This window comes from Onychomys torridus, chromosome 2 (assembly GCF_903995425.1).
Source record: "Onychomys torridus chromosome 2, mOncTor1.1, whole genome shotgun sequence".
NCBI classification, from domain to species: Eukaryota; Metazoa; Chordata; class Mammalia; order Rodentia; family Cricetidae; genus Onychomys; species Onychomys torridus.
Window position 1 is genome coordinate 79,856,591 of NC_050444.1, and position 21,418 is coordinate 79,878,008.

Sequence of the window (21,418 nt, forward strand, 5' to 3'; positions counted from 1 at the left end):
CGCATATAACACGGCCAAAGGAAGGAACCTAAAATCTGGAATCTGCAACGGACATTCATACATGGTCTAGCACCTTCTGACTTCGCCTAAATGTCCTTAGACCCTCCCTGCAGGGCTGTTTGGCCACTACATGTATTAGTCACTGGGTTGGGGGTTGGGATATAATGTCTCAGTCTGGGGCAGACTCAGTTGGATTTAGGAAATGCTATTGTAACTATTAGAGGAAAATGGAAGAATTATTCTCTGCCATGATGCTCCCTGGGCACAGTAGCTTATTAGCTGCTCCAACTAAGCTAATGAGCTCATTAGTACCCACAAGGCCACTTGCCCTTAAGGCAGGAGGAAGACAAAAATTACTTTTTGATGTATTTTGTAATCAATCTGAAGTCTTCTATCAGCTTTAGCCCTGACAAACAATATATTTTCTCCAGCTCATGCTCATAGACAGAGCTCTCTTGGAAGAAAATTTTTCATTTCACGCAATGGCACACGCTGTCAATAGCTAGTGTCTAGTTTGGAAACAGCTAACACTGAACACTTGAGAGGCTTCGGGGGAGGTGACAGGGTGGTGAAGCGTGAGTGTTAGGAGGGACTGGGGGTTATCTGCATGCCTGTCAAGATCTTCTGTTTGTCGAGGTGTTAATCATGTTTAAGGTTTTCAGGCTGCTGTGTGGGTGTTTCTCTTCTCAAAAGATAACATCAGAGCCCTTCATCTTAACGTTCCAGCTGCAAACAGACCCTCTGGATTAACAACAAATAACTGAAGTAAGGTGAAGATTGAGGAATTTCACATCTAACCAGGCAGTGGTGGCACACGCCTTTAATCCCAGCTCTCGGGAGGCAGAGGCAGGAGGATCTCTGTGAGTTCGAGGCCAGCCTGGTCTACAGAGTGAGTTCCAGGATAGCCAAGGCTATATAGGGAGACACTGTTTAAAAAAAAAAAAGAGTCCTGAATTTCACATACATCCACTCTATGATAGAAAATGTAGATTTCCAATTTTGGTTCAAAATAAAGCCAGCTGCGGTGGCACACACCTGTAACCCCAGCAATTAGAAGGCTAAAGCCAAAAAATAGGGACTTTGAAACCAGCTATATATGGAGGCCACCTCTGAATTTTAGGCCAGCCTCAGTTTCCAATAAGACTCTGACCTGAGGCTGGCTAGGAAGGTGGTTCAAGAGCCTGGATCTCCAGAACCTGCATAAAAGTCCAGGGAAAAGTGGTGCCCCCCCCCCAGGCAAGCCAGGAATCCCAGAGCAAGCCAGCTAAGCACACTTGTCTAAACAGCCAGCTCTGGGTTCCGTGACAGCAATCAAGAGGGACACCTAACCTCAACCTTGAGCCTTCATAGACATGTGTATACACATATGGGACACACATATACAAAGGCACACCACACACACACACACACACACACACACACACACACACACACACACACACACACACACACACACACACACACAGACACACAGGCAGAGAATGGCCCTCTGGTTTATGAGTACAACACTAATCCAGCAGCAACTCTCTCATCGAAGCTCATAGGGTGTTAAAAGGGAAAAATGTATGGAATGAGATGCATCTTATCCCTTCTACACAGGGAGACAAGTTTAGAGAGCAAGTAGCTAATCCACAAGCCACGAAGGTCTCCCAGTCTCCCAAGCCCATTTCATTTTCTTAGCAAAGCCATAGCTCATTTGGCACAGTCAGGGGAATCCAAACTACAGTCATATTTTAACCACGCCTACTTATCCAAAACATCTTTAAATGGTTTGAAAAGGAAGAAAGGCAATATAGCTTATTAAAATGTTTTTTTTAATAGTATATGGTAAGATACCAGGAAATACATTCTAAATGAACTAAACTTCCCATCACCTCAGCACGGGTCATAGACACCCGATGTGCATGTATCTTCCTGCATCCCTGCTTGGTACCATCATTCAACTAGAGAACTTTCCATGCTAAGTCTGAAGCCCAAAGCAGTGGGGCAGGCCTGTAGCTGCAGCTACTCAGGAGGCACAGGAGTTCAAGGACAGCCTGGGCAATAGCAGGATCATCAAATCTCACACACAAAGACAATTCTTTCCACATAGCCATCAGCACTCAGGACGCAGAGGCAGCCACACAGGTGAGCTAACCCGCCACCTGTTATGCAGATGCACTGATGTGTATAAGACCTTTTTCAAACTTTGGTGAACTTTATCAGGATAAGACAGGACTCCAGAAAGGAAATTCTCCACTCTGACAGGAATGGGAGGGAGATGGGAGAGAATGGGAAGAGAGTAACCAGAATGAATGCACATTCAGAGGCCACAGTTAGGAGGTGGATTTCTTTCTAAATTCAGTGGTCATGTAGAAGTTGCAACACTTTTTTTTTTTTTTTTTGGAGCTGAGGATCGAACCCTGGGCCTTGCACTAGCTAGGCAAGCACTCTACCACTGAGTTAAATCCCCAATCCCACAACACTCTTAAGTAGAGAAAATAATCATACGACTTATACTTATACGACTTATACTTTACAAGGTCCTTTTTTTGTTGCAATGTGGAGAAGGCACTGGAGAGGACAGAGCAAACGTAGAAATGGGTCTTTGTTTGGAGGCAGGGTCTCACTAGGTAGCTCAAGCTAGCCTCAGCCCCCACCTGTCAGGGTTATAGGCTCGCACCACCACACCTCCTGCTTATCCACATTTAAAAAAAAAAGAAAGTGATTGTCCCAAATCTATTTTTTTCATCCCAGTACTAGGGCTTGAACCCAGGGCCTCGTGCATGCAAGACAAGCACTATACCACTAGACTACATCCTCAGTGTTAGACACACTGATGGTGAGAAGTCCCATCCTGAAAGGATAGATGGTTAGGTCCTGTAAAGGAGAGGAGAAGATCTGCAAGACATGCTCCCCAACCCGAAGCTGGTCTGTCCACATTCACCATTCCTCACCAGATCTTGTACAGGAGGGCAGACAGCACTCGGCACACTGCACAAAGTCTCCACAACACCATTCCATCCCTGTTCTCCCCAACCTCCCAGTGCTTCTCCCTACATAACACTCCTATCTGTCCCCAACAGGACAGACGCTGGTACACTTGAGCATCACTCAAGACTTCCTTAGTCCCAGTATCCAGCACATACAGTGGTAATCCCAGACTTTAGATTGGTGGTTAATGATGACCCAGTGTGCTGGCTACTTTTATGTCAACTTGGCATAATATGGTCATCAAAGAGAAGGGAACCTCAATTGGGGAAACTGCCTCCACATGATCCGGCTGTAGGCAAGCCTGTAGGGCATTTTCTTAATTAGTTATTGATGTGGGAGGGCCGGCCCACCCCACTATAGGTGGTGCCATCCCTGTCCTGGATTCTGTAAGAAAGCAGGCTGAACAAGCCATGAGGAGCAAGCCAGTAAGAAGCACCCCTCCATGGCCTCTGCATCAGCTCCTGCCTCCAGGGTCCTGCCCTGCTTGAGTTCCTGTCCTGACTTCCCTCAGTGATGAACAGTGTTGTGGAAGCATAAGCCAAATAAACCCTCTCCTCTCCAGCTTGCTTTTGGTCATGGTTTCATCACAGCAATAGAAACCTGTGGAATATTCCTTTACACTGTTGCTGTGATTGGTTTAATAAAGAAGCTGACTGGCCAATAGCTGGACTGGTTAGGTGGAAGAGCAAACTGAAAATGCTGGGAAGAAGGAGCAAGAGAGGCTGAGAAAAGGTACCAAGCCATGTGGTAGAGCGTAGGTAAAAATATGGGTTAATTAAAAATGTAAGAGTTAGCTAGTAACAAGCCTGAGATATTAGCCAAGCATTTATAATTAATATGAAGATCCATGTCAGTTATTTGGGAACTGGTAGGAGGGAAAGAAAAGTCCACCAACAAAACCCTAACTAGGAGCCCAGTTAGAATAACCCCTGCCCCTCTGCTCATCACTTGGTTAAATTCAAAACTGTAAGTTCTTTAACCTGCCCCTGACAGCTTGTATGTTCTCTGAAGAATAAAAAATAACAAGACTTATGGAAGTTTTAGGCAGGCAATTCTCCCTTTCCATTGAGTTCGTGGAAATGTGTGACAGGCATTTCAATACACTGTCACCTAACTGGGAAGGGGGACCACAGGAGCTGCCATAGGAAGGCTTTCAGACCTCACATCCTATTACTGTTGTGGGATGTCTTTCTGTACACTGTGAATATCTGTTGCTATGATTGGTTAATAAAGAAGCTGCTCTGGCCTATGGTGAGTCAGGTTATAGCCAGATAGGAAATCCGAGAGAGACAGGAAGGAGAAAGGCAGAGGCAGAGCAGACCGCTGTCCAAGGAGCAACATTTAATGAGGTGCAGGTAAAGCCACGGAACACGTGGTGATCCATAGATTATAGTTATGGGTTAAGTTATAAGAGCTACCTAGCAAGAAGCCTGAGCCATAGGCCATATCACTTGCAATGAATATTAAGCCTCTGAGTGATTATTTTATAAGCAGCTGTGAGACTACTGGGCTGGGCAGTACCAGAAAAACACAGGACTGTGGGGCCAGATGGGATCAGAAAAACTTCCAGCTACATATTACCATTTCAAGTCCAAAGGAATGGAGGTCTCCATACTTCAGGCCCTGCTCCAGGAGATACAGGTGACCAGATGACAATTGCCACCCATCAACTACTCCTCTGATAAGGGAAGCCCATCGCCAACCCCAAAAGCCACAGCCTGTCACACAGCGGTCGCCTTCACAAGCACCCTGCTCCATAGCAGCCAAGTTCACAGTTTCAGGGTGTGTTTGGTGGGATTCCCAATTCCTGTAGCTTTAGAACACGGCTAAAAATACAGTGTCGACTGGTACATGGCCCAGATTTGGGAGCCAAGAGGAGCTGAAGGGTAAATAAGAAGAGGTGCTTCTTCAAGGGGAGCAGAAGAGGCGGTGCGTGTGAAGCTGGGGCCATGTGGTGACACAGGAGAGGAGGAGGGAAACAGGAGCATGATCCTTTAAATAACGATGCCCTGGGGGAACGGAAGAGGCTCCCTCCCTAAATTACCCTCCTTTGCTCTCAGTCCAGACAACTGCAACACACAGTCCTCTAGATGAGCCCCAGGTTTGGGATTTTTTCCCCCTTGAAATAGGGTTTCTCTGTGTAACCCTGGCTGTTCTAGAATTCTACTCTGTTAGACTAGGCCAGCCTGGAACTCAGAAAGATCCGTCCACCTCAGCCTCCTGGGTGTTGGGATTAAAGGTGCATGCAACCTCCACCCAGCTAAGTCCCAGATTTTATACATACAATTTGCTATGTTATTTTCTTCTTTTTGCTTGACCTGTGTCTTAGTTAAGGTTACAATTGTTGTGATGAAACACCACAGCCAAAGCAACTCCAAGAGAAGAAGGGTTAATTGGCAAATGCTTCCATATGTTCACTGTAGAAGGAAGTCAGGACAGGAACTCCAACAGGGCAGGAATCAGAGGCAGGAGTTGAGGCAGAGGCCATGGAGGGATGCTGCTTACTGGCTTGCTTCCCCTGGCTTATTCAGCCTGCTTTCTTATAGAACCCAGGACCCCCAGCCCAGGGATGGAACCACTCACAATGGGCTGGGCCCTCCCCATCAATCACTAATTAAGAAAATGCCCTGCAGCTGGATCCTGTGGAGGCATTTTCTCAGTTGAGGTTCCCTCTTTTAGACAGTTTGTGTGTCAAGTTGAAATGAGACTAGCCAACACAACCACTAACCATATTTGCTAGTGGAGTACAGACTGATAACTTGATATATATATATACACACAATGTGTCATGGTCCAGTTAGAGTAGTTAACATTCCCATATCCTTAAACATTTAGCCATTCCTTGTGATGGAACCTTTGAATTCCTTTATCCTGTTTATTTAAAAAAAATTATTAACCACCCCCCACCTCGAGGAAAACTGGAAATGTTTAAAGAATTCTTGTAAACTATGCAAGGTGGCTCAGCCAGCAAAGCACTTGCTATGCACACAGGGCCTGAGTTTGCTCCCCAGGACATGGTAGTGAGCACTTGTGATCCCCATGCTGGAAAGACAGAGATGGATAGATATCTAGGGCTCACCACAAGTCCCAGGTCCCAATGAGAGATCCTGAATTTTTTTTTTTTAAAGTGGATGGCTCCTGAAGAATGTTACCTGGGGCTGATATCTGTCACCCTAACACACACACACACACACACACACACCAGGCATGATGGTGGACATTGTTTGTTGGTTGGTTGGTTTTGAAACAGGATCTCTTTACACAGCCCTGGCTCTCCTGCACCTCACTATGTAGACCAGGCTGGCTTCAAACTCACAGAGATCCTCCTGGCTCTGCTGGGTTTAAAGGCATGTGCCACCACACCTGGCTTAATCTTACAACTTTTTTTATGTCAAGGCTTTTAGTGTATGTGTGCGTGTGTGTGGGTGTGTATATAAGTGTGTGTATACAGATGTGTGTGTAGGTATATGTTGTAGGTGTGGGGGGCATGTGTAGGTATGTGTGTGTAGCTGTGTATATGTATAGGTATATGTGTCAGAGTGTTTGTGTATAGGTGGGTGTGTATATAGGTGTGTGTGTACATAGGTGTATGTATAGGTGTGTGTGTAGAAGTGTTTGTTTATAGGTATGTATATATAGGTGTGTGTGTGTGTATATATAGAGGGATGTGTGTGTGTGTGTATGTGTGTGTATGTGTGTGTAGGTGTGTGCCATGACACCCCTGTGGAAGTCAGAAGACTACTTGAAGGAGTAGGCTCTCTCTTTCCACCATGTGGGCCTTAGAGGTCAAGATCAGGTTGTCTGGCTCGGTGGTAAGCACCTTTACCTGCTGAGCCATCTCACTGGCCCAAGATCAACTTTTCAGATTCAACATGTAAGTGAGATCATGCAGTGTTTGGCTTTCTGTGCCTGGTACATTTCCTGTCCTTCCATGTTGGTACAAATGACAAGATTCCTGTCTTCCTATGACTCTCATAGTTTGCTGTACATATGGACAGAAACACTGTTCATTTACTGATGGACACCGAGGTTGACTACACCTTGATCACCTTGACTGGGAGCAGTGGCTGTGCTGGGAAGCCCATGCAGGTGTCTCTGATTCACTGACTTCATCTCCTTTGGGCATATGCCCAGGAGTGGGCAAGCTAGGCCATGTGGCAGTTCTATTTGTAGTTTCTAAGGAACCTCCTTAGCATTTTCTATAATGGCTGCACTAATTGACATTCCCATCAAAAGTCCCCCATCTTCCTCACCCTCCCTGCATTTGGTATTTTTTCTTTATTGTCTTTTAGATAATGGCCAGATAATGGAGTAAGATGGCAAGACTGTGGAAATCGATTTGCATTTCTCTGATTAGTGATACTGAACTTTTTTCCCATACAGCTGAATGCATTCTTTTGAGAAAAGTCTAGTAGATCATTTGCCCATTCTTCTAAAAACATTGATTGTATTATTGTTTTTAATTATGTATATGGGGGTGTGTGTGTACAAGTATCCACAAGGAGCCACGTGGGATTCCCTGGAGCTAGCTAGAGTCATAGGCTATTGTGAGTCACTTCATGTGGATACTGGGAACTGAATTCGGAGCCTTTGTAAGAGCACTTCGTGCTCTTAACTGCTGAGCCATCTCTCCAGCCCCAATTGGCCTGTTCTTTAACTGAATTACTTTTTCTACTGAGTGGTTCAAGTTCCTTGTATATTCTAGATACTAACCCCTTGTTAGGTGACTAATTTTAATAACTCATTCTGCAAATCATCTGTAACTCCTCTCATTCAGTCGGTTCTCTTCCCTCAATGGACTGCTTCCTTTGTTGCCAAAGCACATTTATTTTGTGTTCTATCTTAATTGATCCATTGAAAGATAATCTGAGAACTAAAATGTACCCTCATAACTTCTTCACTCTGAGCATGGTAAGAAAGTATCTACATGTGTTTAAAACCCCAACAAGTAGAACAGTAGCAAGATTAATTTAGTCCCATACAACACTACTTCTTAGCTGTGCAGTAAATTCAAAGAAAATTGAGATTTTCCCTTTTCCATCATTGCTATAATCAATGCTTTTCTGGCTGTGAAAAAACAGTCGACAGAGAGGATTTATTTTGTCTCACAGTTGGAAGGGACACAGTCTATCCAGCGGAAGGCCTGACAGCAGGAGGGGCCAGCTGCTCCTACTGTATCCATAGCCAGGAAGGAAAGAGATGGATGCTGATGCTCAGTGAGTGCTCCCCTTCTGAATACAGCCCAGGACCCCAGCCTAGGGAATGTGCTCCTCTCTCTTCAATTACCCTAACCTAGGGATACCCCTCACAGATATGCCTGCAATCTCGTCTCCTTGGTGACTCTAGATCCTGTCCACTGACAATCAGTATTAACTATGACAATTACCTTTTTTTGTTATATCAAAAGTCCCTTCAATCTAGAAAGTATCTAAGACATAAAATAATCAGGATTGTTGCCCATACACATGATCCTTTGGATTGGAGTTTTTAAAATACTTCAGGGGCTAAAATGTGCCCAAAAGTGTCACATCCAGATGGCTTTCCAAATGAAATCTCCCAAATCTTTAAAAATTCTACAGAGCAAGGAAAAAATGCTTTGGTATTTTTAAATTCAGAATGTCATTGATACTAAATATAACAAAAATGGCACCCTTTGAGTATCAGTGAAGAATTCTAAGTAATATTTAGCAAATACAATCCTGATTAAAATGAGAAGCCAAAGCCTCAAAATAATTCATCCTAACAATACTAATCATTATCAGAAAAACATATTAGTGAAACTCACATTACTGATTAAAAGAAAATGTGTGTAGTTACCTTCATACATGCGTAAAAGACATGATAAATAGCTAGTGTCTGATTAAAACATAGTAAAAGGAACATGGATGGACATTTCCTCAAGGTTATATGGAACTGTTAAAATGGAAATCACTGAAGACAGAGAAAGTAAAAAGTAGAAAAGTAACCACAATAGTAAACAGAAAAGCAAATGAGAGTAACTGAAAACCCAGCCTCTCAAACTGGCATCTCTGGCTTCTACCCCTGCTTGTGTGTCCTTAAACAACTTCATCTCTTGGTGCCCAGAGAGGGCAGCCTTCTCGTCCATTCACAGGGATCTTCTCATTTCCGGGAATTTGACTAGAATGCACTTGGCACATAGTGCTATGTACAGCACATAAATACACATACATCAAAAAACTGAGATCATGGCCAGTGACATGGCTCAGTGGGTAAAAGGCACTTATTTCCAAGCCTGATGACAATGAGTTAGATCCGTGGGACTCACATGATGGAAGGAGAGAACTGACTCTATCAAGTTATTTTCTGACCTACACACACACACACACACACACACACACACACACACACACACACACACATTTATATATACATATACACACATAAATAAAGGTAGTTTTACATTTTTTTAAAAAGCTAAATTCATGCCAGGCAGTGATGGCACATGCCTTTAATCTCAGCACTTGGGAGGCAGAGCCAGGTGGATCTCTGTGAGTTCGAGGCCAGCCTGGTCTACAGAGCGAGATCCAGGAGAGGCACCAAAACTACACAGAGAAACCCTGTCTCGAAAAAACCAAAAACAAAACAAAACAAAAAAAAAAAAGCTGAATTCATGTTGAAACACTAAAATCATTTCCAAACAAGTAAAAAATAAAATTAAAACATTCAATGTTAACCCCACTACTTAGGTTTTCATTCTGGAAACACTAGTCAAGACCCTGAAATAGAATATAAATACAGAACAATACAGACAAGACACAGACCCTGAAAATACTAGAGAACCAAATAAAAACCTGCCAGAAACAAATATGACCTGTTATATTTATTAAACACATTTACTATCCCAAAGGGAAACTGGGAAAAAAAAAAAAAAAAAAAAAACCACCTCAGGACACTATAGCCAGGAGGCTAAGGCTTTTGAAAACCCACCTTGGCAATGTAACTTCGGAGATTCCCACATGCCCAGGGCCGTGCAGCGGGAAACTGAATCTCCTGAGACCCTGAGAAACCCTTCTTTGCAGCCATAATGGACCTGCCCACCCAGTGTGGAGCTGTAATTTCCTGTGATGTAGCCACCAGGGACTTCAGGAGGGGTGCCACAGTCTACTTCTAAAAAACAAAACCATGTCAACTTCTTTACTTTATGAGCACAAGTTTTCAGAATCCACCATCTCTCTACCCATACCCAGTGCCTCTCACCCCCAGGCCCTATTTTAAGAAAAACACAGATTCATTTCCATGAGGCTTCTGAGCACATTTCCAATGATTGTCCTTATTGCTCTTCTGGCCCTCCATACACAAAAGCATCCACACATGCACAAAACAGAAAGAATCAGCAATCAATCCTGACTCATGCTCACTAAAGAGACGCCTTGCCCAACGAAGTAAAAATCTGATCGCAAACGCCCTTAAATTAGATGCACTTTCTTAATTTTCAAGGTCACTTTTGAGATGCTGGGCACTTACCAGACCTAACAGGCAAGAGTTAATAACAAAATATCTGTGAATTGATAAAGTTTATTAACACTTAAAGTTGGCTTTTTTTTAAACATGACTCTATTTTGATTAGGCCATTTATTTTATTTCATAAAAATACGGGAGCGATGTCTACTCATGTCTCCACTGCAGATCTATAAACACTGGAACATGAGAAGATAACACCCACCAGATCTCACCTTCAGATGCTGCATCTCTGGCAGACACCTACCTGTGCATAATGTGCCGTCTGTGCTTGGTTGGAAAGGCTCAGGACCATTCTTTGCCAAGTATCCTTCCATGCAGTGGCATTCAAAGCTCCCAGGAGTATTGACACACTGACCTCCATGCCTGCACAGGCCAGGAACATCACATTCGTCTATGTCTTAAGACCCATCCCAAAATATAAAAAGGGAGGAGAAAAAACACATTGTGTCAGTCACCTTTTTACACTGTCCATCAACCCCAGTAAATGCATACACTTGTTTGCCATTGTATTGTAATTTTATTTTGTTCCTTATAGGTTCTTCGTGTAAATTCTTCATACCAAAGACATTGAAAGCATAGGAAATGTTCAATAATAAATACTTGTCAGTGTGTTGACAAGTAAAAAAAAATCCCCAAAATGAGACTCAAAAACAAAACTACATTAGAGGGCTCAGGGTGTAGCTCAGTGGCAGAATGCCTGCCCAACATAAATAAGGTCCTTGTTTCAAGGCCCAGCACGCGCGCATGCGCGCGCGCACACACACACACACACACACACACACACACTCAACAAAGCACTTAGTGGTAGGAGAAACCCTTAAGTCATGTCCTCGACACACAGGCATGAAGAACTGAGTTCAGCCCCCAGCACCCATAAAAGCCAGGTATATCCGGAGACCCATTATCCCAGCTCTGGGGAGTGAAGACAAAGGATCAGTGGGACTCGCTGGCCAATCAATCTAGCACATCATTAACTCCAGGTTTGGTGAGAGATCCTGTCTCAAAAACCAAGGTGAAGAGAACCTGGGGAAGACACTCAGTGTTGATTTCAGGCTCACATATATGCACACACACACACACACACACACACACACACACACACACACACATCTGTCTATCTATCATGCTTCTTCAAAAAAAACCTATGCAGGCCAACGGAATGGCTCAGCAGGTAAAGGCGCCTAACAACTTCAGTTTGATCCCCGAGATCCACATGGTAGGAGAGAGAAGCCGCCATTTGTGTGCTGTGGCATGTGTGCATGTACACATACACATGCACACATATTACATTACATTAAAAAAGTAATTTTAAAAATTAAAAACTAGGGCTGGAGAGATGGCTCAGCAGTGAAGAGCACTGGCTGCTTTTCCAGAGGACCTTTCCCAGCATCCACATGGCAGCTCACAATCATCTCTAGCTCCCGTCCCGGGGAGTCAACACTGTCTGCTGGCTTCCATAAGTGCCAGGCATACACACGATGCACCTGTAATTCCAGCACATGTGAAGCTGAGGTAGGGGGCATGAGTTTTAGGACAGCCTGGACTGTGAAATGAGATTCTGTCTCAAATAAAACCAACCGTAGGGTTGGGATGAAGCCCAGTAGTGGAGCTTTTACCTAGTGTGCATGAGGACCTGGGTAAAATCTACAGCACTATAAACAAGCAAACAATAACAAAAACTTTAGTTCCTGCAAAATAAGGATGCTTTCAAAGTAAGCTTATATCTACAATGAGCTGGGCATGGTAGTGAGTGCCAGAAGCCCAGTACTTGGGAGGCTGGGCTAAAAAGCTCCTAAGTTTGAGGTCAGCTTGGACTAGCTAGAATGCAAGACCCTGTCTTAAAAAACCAAAAGTTCTGGAGAGACTAGGAAGTGGTCAAGAATGCTTGCAGCTCTTGCAGAGGACCTGAGCTCAGTTCTAAGCAGCCACATCAGGTGGCTCACAAATACTGTAACTAGTTCCAGGGGATCCAAGGATGTTCTTGTCTGGCTTCTGGGGGCACTACATATACGTGGTGCACATAGACACAGGCAAGCACATGTGTGCACACACGTGCGCATGTGCACACAATGCAAAGAAATAAAAATAGGTAAATTTTAAAAATCCAAACATAGTGTCACACACTTTTAAACCCAGTACTCAGGAGGCAGAGGCAGGTGGATCTCTATGCATTTGAGGCCAGCCTGGTCTACAGAGTGAGTTCTAGGCCAGCCAAGGGTAGTGAGATCCTGTCTCAAAAATTAAAGAAAAAAAAACCCTAAATGTTTACAAAGTGGTGAGACACTTGCCTGGCATGCACAAGGCCCTGAATTTGATCTCCAAAGTGACAAACATTAATAATAAATCAAATAAAAGATCTAAACTGAAGAAATAAAAGATCTAAACTGAAGTTCTTGGTATAAAACAAGTTACTGAACAGTTAAAAAAAAAAAATGCTAGGAACAGGCAAGCATGGCTTTCCAGCCCATATGTATGACATGTGTGCGCGCGCGTGTTTGTGTGTGTGTGTGTGTGTGTGTGTGTGTGTGTGTGTGTGTGTGGTGTGATGAAGGGAGTCACTGGTTCTTCCCTTTCTTTCTTACATGTTATTTTTCAGAGTTGGAATGTAGTTTGATCCCTGACATTAAAAGAAATAAAGAGTGGAGCTGGAGACACAGGTCAGTGATGAAGATCATCTTTTTACTCTTTTGGAGACCTTGAGTTAGGTTCCCAGCACCCATACTGGGCCGTTCACAACTGCCTTTAAGGTCCAGTCCAGAGAATTTAACACCCTCTTTTGGCATCCAGAGGTATCTGCATATACATGGCATATATTCACACACACACACACACACACACACACACACACACACACACACACACACACACACACACACACACACACATATATATATATATATAATTATTTTTTTTAAGAATAGAATTTTCTAGACCTGTCTTGAGACTTGCTTTGGTCGACAGAATACCGCAGAGGGAACACAGAGCCTGTAAACATGGTATCTTAGGGTTTCTATTGCTGTGAAGAGACACCATAACCACAGCAATTCTTACAAAGGAAAACATTTCATTGAGGTGGCTCTCTTACAGTTTCAGAGAGTCAGTCCATTATCATCATGGCAGGGAGCATATGGAGGCATGCAGGAAGACATGGTGCTGGCTACATCTTGATCAGAAAGCAACAGGAAATGGACTGTCTCACTGAGCATGACTTGAACATATATGAGACCTCAAAGCCCACCTCCACAGTGACACACTTCCTCCAACAAGACCACACCTACTCTAACAAGGCCACGCCTCCCATTAGTGCCACTCTCTTGGGGGCCATTTTCTTTCAAACCTCCACACATGGTCTGTTAGAAGCCTGGCAGCTTCCTCTTTCTTTTTCTTGGAATTCTGTGGCCATGCTACAAGAAAAGTGTAGGCTATTGTGCTTAGGAGAGGCCTCAAGGAAAGTCCCTGAAGAGGAACTGCCATTGGGATGGAGAAGTCATGTGGGGAACTAAGGTGACTAAGCCATTTGTAAGTATGGAGGTTTTAACCTATGAAAGGTCTCCTTTTGTCTGTCACCTAAGCCACCAGTTCAGTGTACACACACAGTCACTCAGTCCATAGCAGATACAAAAAGAATCATGTGATCGACCCAGAAATTGTGGGAAATACCAAATTGTTCAGTGTGTGTGTGTGTGTGTGTGTGTGTGTGTGTGTGTACATGTTGATGTGTGTGAGTGAGTGCAGGCCTGCATATGCCACATGGCATGCAGGTGGGCCAGAGAACAACCTCAGATATGCAGCCTTGCCTTCCACCTCTTTGGGGGCAGGGTCTCTCTGTTGTCTAGTGCTCCGTACACCACACTAGCTGGCTCAGAAGCGCCAGGGATTCCTGTCTCCACCTCCCATCTCACCATGAGAGAGCTACATTACAGCGACCATGTGTTACCACATCCGCCTTACACGGATCTGAGGATCTGAACTCCAATCTTCACTTTATCCAGGGAACCTTTCCCTCAGCCCATAAATTGCTCTTTTAAGCCACTAAACGTGAGGGGACCTGTGAGCGGCAGCAATACATAATCAAAATACCCTGAACACATGAAGGGTTCAAATGAGTACAGTTAAGAAAACAATACATCAATTTTCAAGGGGGAATTTCTAGGATCCCCTAGGAATACAATGAAACAAACTGAAAACAAAATGTGAATGCCAAAAATAAAAACTCAAAAAGGCATTAAACCATAGACAGGCTACTGCTGAAAAATAGGTTTGTGAATCCCAACTTGAGGAATCCTCCCAAGACACAGTAAAAAGTTGGTGTGAGACAGAAATCATGAGATACAAAGCAAGATCTTACAGAGGCAGATGACAAGGAGTTGAGGCCTGTTGAAGAGAAACTGAAGAAAAGGGGTGGCGGAGCAAGAGCTCACCTCAGAGTGAGGGAAAGGCACCCCGGCCCACACATCCCAATCCAAACAGAGTTTTAAGGTCCCAAGCACGAACACTGCAAACAAAAGCTACTCTCCTGGGGACAACACTGGACTCTGCCTGACAGACGAAACTCAAACGTGGCCATCAGGGCTCCGGAGGGGTGCGGACCACACACCCTTCCTGCTGGCTCTCCCTGAAGCTCCAGTACCTGGTCCCCAGGGCCCAGCCTCAGTCTTCCCATGGCTCGGCACAGGGCACCTACTGCAGCCCTGTCCACACTTCCAGGAGAAGGCAAGCATGTAGCTGGTAGGGAAGGCAGTCTCTGATACAAGTACCAGAGCTATTCCAAAAGCCCGGGATAATAAACAGAAGGGGTACCACGACCACGTTCAAAAGCAGTCTCCAGAAGAGCAAACCACAGACACATAAGCAGCTTTCTGGTTGCCTTGGTCAGTGGGAAGTGAGGAGGAGACTGGCAAGATGGGCTTTGGTGGGAAGATGGAAGATCTTCAAAGCTCAGTGGTGGTACTGTGGAATTCTATGACTATAATAACCACCAGTATACTGTACAGTTTAAGTGGGCAGGTGTGTTTTAGGTACTTGATGAAGTAGCTAGTCTGAAGACAGAAAGAGCAAACCAGGTACTGTGGTTCATACTTGTGATCCTAGCACTTGGGGGTGGGGGGCTGGGACAGGTGGATTACTACCAGTTCAAGGCCAGCCTGGGCTACTTAGTAAGTTTCAGGCCAGCCTTGGCTACAGAGTCATATCCAGCCTAGTGGAAGAAGGGAGTAAGGGAGGGAGGGACAGGCAGACAGGAATAGACCCCCTGGGATCGACCATCAGAAACAAACACACAAACATGTGTGTAGGGGTGTTATGTAAATGATGGTTGTTAAAAGAAAAGGAAAACAAAACACGGAAGTCATTCTGAAGTCCATAAATAAGAAAATAAGAAAGCTCCCGAGAAAAGGAGTGGGAAGCCGGGGGACTCACTCGACCTGACCTAGGACTTCCTGTCTGGAACACAGGGCTTCCCAGCAACTGAGTAACATTTGGAGTTCTAAGAAAAGAACAAAACAGCATGCTCTGGCTGAGCAATGTTGTTCAGGAGACAATGATTTCAGGAACTGCACCACTGACATTTCTTTTCTAAAAAAGAAGAGCTGAGAAAATACTCTAGGCAGTGAATCAGACCAGAATAAGGAGTGTCAAAGGGAAGTGGTTGGGCGTGTCGCTCGGAGGCAGAGCAAGTACTCAGCAGCCTGGAGGCCTGGGTTCATTTCCCAGCTCTGTGAAAATACTGAGGGAAATTAAAGACATCACAAAGAATGAGGGGGGTCTGAGACCAGTCAAACAATGATTGACAAGTTCAAAATCACAGAACTCGGGTCAGTTGTTACGAAAAGAGTCTTAAAATAGAAATAGCATGAAATAAAACCAAACTCAATCTAGCTCGATTTGTTTCTTTTTTTAAAAAAAGATTGATTTATTTTCATTTATGTGTATGTTTGCCTGCACGTGTGTATGTGCATCATGAATGTGCCTGGCACCCAAGGAAGCCAGAGAGGGCACCAGATCCCCTGGAACTAAAGTTGCAGCTATGCTTCTGAGCTGCCATGTGGGTGTGAGAGTCAAACTCAGATCCTTTGCAAGGGCAACAAGTGTTCTTCACTGCTGAGCCAACTCTCCAGCCCTAAGGACACATTTTAAGATGATTTTGTCCCTGGAGACACAACGCTGTTGCTAGGTTTGACTCACTCTAGCTTGTTGAGATCTCTTTGCCAACTGGGAATCTGTCCTTACCGTACATCTGCTCACCTGTCCATTGAACGAGAAACATCTGACAAAGCTATTCAACAGACCAAGCAGTAGAGACAGCCACCCCACCTTCTCTAGGAGACATCTTGAAAAATACCAAGTGAGAATGAATGCGGGGCTTTTCATTGGACTTCCAAATGGGAGTAAGCAGCGAGGACTTCTGGATGCTGACCAACACTGTAGGAGTCACCACAGTCATTATCAGTTGCTTTGTGTACAGTCACTCCTAATAGCCATAATTGTCATGATTATTGCTAATAACGATAATGGCTGCCTGTCATCTTCCACATGTCAAGCACTGTCCTAAACACTTCATTATTTATTAAATACTATATTCATCTTATTTATTTCCACAACAGCCCCTTTGGAGGTTTCTAAAGCAGACAACGTGGTTAAGCAGTTGGTCCAGACAGCAAGTGGAAACTCCAGGATTCAAAGGCAAGTTCCTACCTAGAAGTCCACGTTCAAAACCACTCACTATCATCATCCAATTGTGCATCATGCAATCAATAGTTCTCCATCTTAGGAAATCGAAGATGTAATTAATTGCCTTAGTTAAGTTCAGATGTGCCTATCACATACAACTGAGATTGCTGTGACATAATTTTGACTTTTTGTTTTGTTTTGTTTCTTTGAGACAGGGTTTGTGCAGCCCTGGCTGTCCTGGAACTTCCTCTGTAGACCAGACTAACCTCAAACTCAGAGATCTGCCTGCCTCTGCCTCCCAAGTTCTGGGATTAAAGGCATGTACCACCACCCCTGGCAATTTTGAATTTCTTTTAAGATTTCTTTTTATTTATGTGACTGTATGCATGCCTTTGTGTATATGTGCCACACGAGTGCAGGTGCCCTTGAAGGCCAGAAGATGTTGAATCCTCTGAGCTAGAGTTACAAGCAGTTGTGAGCCATCCAACGTGGGCGCTCGGACCTGAACCCAGGTCTTCTGGAAGAGCAACAAGTGCTCTTAACTACAAAGCAATCTCTCTAGTCCCGTGACTTTGATTTTTAATCATCTGCTGCCTTATAATGTTTAGAAATTACCCCTTTTCTAGACCATTCTAGAATCTTGACTGATTGACCTATCAAGCTTACCAGAATTACTCCCTCAGGTAGGAGAGACTCCATGTCATCAAGACTTTATGTTTAATGATAGACTATTTCTGTTGATAATTTGCACTTCAGTTGAGCATTGTAGCTGAACATCTGAGTAAATACATAACATTTTAATGATAAAATAATAATGTAAAAATTACCATCTTAACCATTTTTAAGATTACAGTGTAGTATGTTAGGAACATTCACAGGTTGTATCACACACACACACACACACACACACACACACACACACACACACACCCGCGCAGCCACCTTGAGGACTCTTTTCCTCTTGTAAAAGTGAAGCTCTATGCCTATCAACATTAATGCTCTTATGCCTCACTCTTCCCATCCCCTGGTAAACACCATTCTATTCCCTGTCTCTATAAATTTGGCAATTTTGTGCCTCAGTGGAATGTTCCCTCAACATCATGTCCTTAAAGTTCATGCACACTACAGCATGTGTAAAATGTGTGTGTGTGTGTGAGAGAGGGAGAGGGAGACAGAGACAGAGAGAGGGAGGGAGGGAGGATTGAATCTAGACCATTGCCCACGCTAAGCATATGCCCTATATTGTGTCTCCTCCTTCCTTGAAAGCTGAACAACACTCCCTGATGTACATTATCTCCATCTTTCCTCTGTGGATGAACAGGTGCAGTACTTCTGTGATGTTCCTTGGCTATCATGAATGATGCTACTGTGAACGTGGGTATACAAACATCTTTTTAAGATTCCAGTTTCAATCGTTTGGGGGCAAATGTCCAGAAATTAAATTGCAGAACCATGTGGTAATTTTATTTTTAATTTTTGAGGAAATATACTATTTTTTCACTCAATACCCTATTTTACATTTCCACTTGGAAAAATTCCTGGAGAAAACCCTAAGGCAGAATCAAGCCAAATGGGTGGCTCACCACAGAGAGCAGGCAGTCTGTGATGACACATTTGAGCCGAGGCCAGGACAGGCTCATGCACCAAGCAGCAGGAGAGAAGACGCTTGGGAACATTTGCTCCCTTAGAAAGAGTTTCCTGCCCTAGGCAAAGACCAATTGACCTAACCTGGAGTGGGAAATGGGTAAGAACTGAGATCTAGGCATGAAGGTGTGAGGCAGACTGGCGGACACGGGCGAGAGAGAAGTCCCCAGCAGCTGCTAAGTGACAATACTCCTTGGTTCTTTTTTGTCTCCTTCTCCTTTCTCAGCCAGGGGTGAAGGGGTTCCATTTCTCCAGAAGCAAGAGCACAATGCTCAAACAGTGCAGGAAATTCCTGTGACAAGGCAGCTGCCGCCATTCAGGATGGTACACAAGACTTTGGGACGCAATGGGCATGGGGAAGTCACCTTGAAGCTGACAACAGACCCTGGGAGACCCAGGCCTACTTGGAGGCCCCTGGGTAGAGAAATGACAGTCCCCAGCCTTACTCCACAGGGGTTTCAGTTCTCTCCACTAACCCTCAGACTACTCCCACACTGCTGTTGCTGAAGACCTTGCCTTACGGAAAGGTTTCGGTAGCTTGTCAGAGCCACGGCAGGGCATCTTTGGACACCAGAACATCTTCTGGTTCTCCAGAATTAACTGGCATCAGTCCACACTAGAAACACTGTAGCTCATTCCTCTCTATCACTGGTAACCTCTGAAGATGTCTGTCACCAGCTCTGGAGCCTGACTTAGACTCTGCAAATTACAACATATTTCTGGAAGAAGATCCCTCAGAATACAGGGAGCTGGCTTCAGGGACCGACAAAAGCTGATACCCCCAAACTGGACCTACACCCCAACTAGCATCCACTCATGTCTCTCTGGCAACTGATTTTGAAGTATTGGGCTTCTCAGCACCAACAAACAACATCACCCATCAGCTCTTACAAGGGGCCAATAGCCCTCAAAATGAAAAGCCTAGGGAATGACCGCCAATGAATATGAGCTTCATTGTGGGGGTGTCAGCCACTGGCAACAGAAGCATGACTGTAAATATCCTAAACCCACTGAATTTAAAAAAAACTTCAAGAGAAGTGAAATTGGTGACTGTGAATTGTGTCTCTTTTTTTCAAAACGGGAACAATCACCAATAATTGCAAGAAATAGAATAAATACACAAGGGCCTGTTTAGGATCTTGTCTAGGCAGGCTGGCTTTGGTTTGGCTGGCACCTATTTGACCCTTGCAGAAAATAATTCCTTCTCTCTTTTCCTGTTCTTTGCCCCGCTCCCCTATGTCATCTTTCCAACTTCTGCTTATTTGGTGTGCAAACCAGAGATCAAACCCAGGACCTTGCTTATGCTAGGTAAGCTTTCTACCACTGGGGCTACAACCCCAGCTCCATTCTTTCTTCCTATCTTTTGGATGTTTTTTTGTTTGTTTGTTTTGTTTTGTTTTGTTTCTTTTTGAGACAGGGATTCACTGTGTAGTGTGGTTCCGCCTGACCTGGAACTTGCTATGTAGAACAGGTTGGCCTGGAACTCACAGAGATCCACCTGTCTCTTCTTCTCAAGTGCTAAGGTTAAAGGTGTGCACCACCATACCCAGCCATTCTTCCCAACTTTTAAAAGTTGAATGCATTCTTCAAAACAATACTTATGCAGTTTTTAAGGAGGAATCTCAGGTATCATGTCCTCTAGACCATCCCCAGGTCTCTTCCTCACTGCTAAGATAAGGGCCACCTTTAGACTCCAGATAACACTTTTGCTCACTTTTCACTAACACCGTGACAGGGAAATAATTGTCTGCCTGTCATCTTTCACTGGTACTTCCTTGGCAGAGAAGAAAACCATTAGAAATGTATCTAAATGAACTTGATAATAGATCATTGTCATACACGATTTTTAAAATTAGCATCTCAGCAGGCATTGTGTTACACACCTTTAATCCCAGCACTAAGGAGACAGAGGCAGGCAGACCTCTGAGTTTGAGGACAGCCTGGTCTATGGAGTGAGTTCCAGAATAAGTTCCAGAACAGTCAGCACTACACAAAGAAACCTTGTCTCAAAATAATAATAATAATAATAATAATAATAATAATAATAATCAACTCTTCTTATAATGTGCCTAATATAATATGGCAACACCACAGTTTTGTGTTGTTTTATTTTGGTTTTTCGAGACAGGGTTTCTCTGTGTAGTTTTGGTGCCTGTGCTGGATCTCACTCTATAGACCAGGCTGGCCTCGAACACACAGAGATCCAACTGGCTCTGCCTCCCGAGTGCTGAGATTAAAGGCATGCGCCACCACCCAGCATCACAGTTTTAAAACCACATAGCAGTAATTTGTTGCAAAGACGACAGGACACCGGATACAATGTGTTCTCCAAGACAATATACTCATTCTTGGTAAGAAAAAGCTGAATGTATAAATGTATCCTTCCAGGAATTTCGTCTTGGCACAGGTCAAGTAGAATGGCAGAGGCCAGAAGCTGCAGTTCCTAGCCATAGAAAGATGAAACACGCTGTTTTCCTTCCTTCCCTGAAAACCCGGAAATACCACTAAGAGTTTAAACAGTCATGGCGTCTATGTCAAGCCGCTCAGAACCACAAGGAGTTTCTGGCCTCTCCCCTTTGTGACTGTTCAGGGACCTGAGAAAGCTGAAGAGCTGTATTATCAGGATATGCTACCTAGAAACAGAGCTCGC

General features: G+C 44.1%; 1 protein-coding gene across 1 annotated transcript in view; it reads right to left on the reverse strand.

The window, feature by feature from the left end:
* Susd1 (sushi domain containing 1) overlaps window positions 1-21,418 on the reverse strand; it is a 126,651-nt gene that overhangs the window by 87,514 nt on the left and 17,719 nt on the right. Inside the window, exons 4-5 of the mRNA XM_036179627.1 lie at window positions 10,700-10,852; window positions 9,922-10,101 (exon numbers count right to left, since the gene is read on the reverse strand). Coding sequence (XP_036035520.1) covers window positions 9,922-10,101; window positions 10,700-10,852 — 333 coding nt within the window. The remainder of the gene's footprint in view (window positions 1-9,921; window positions 10,102-10,699; window positions 10,853-21,418) is intronic.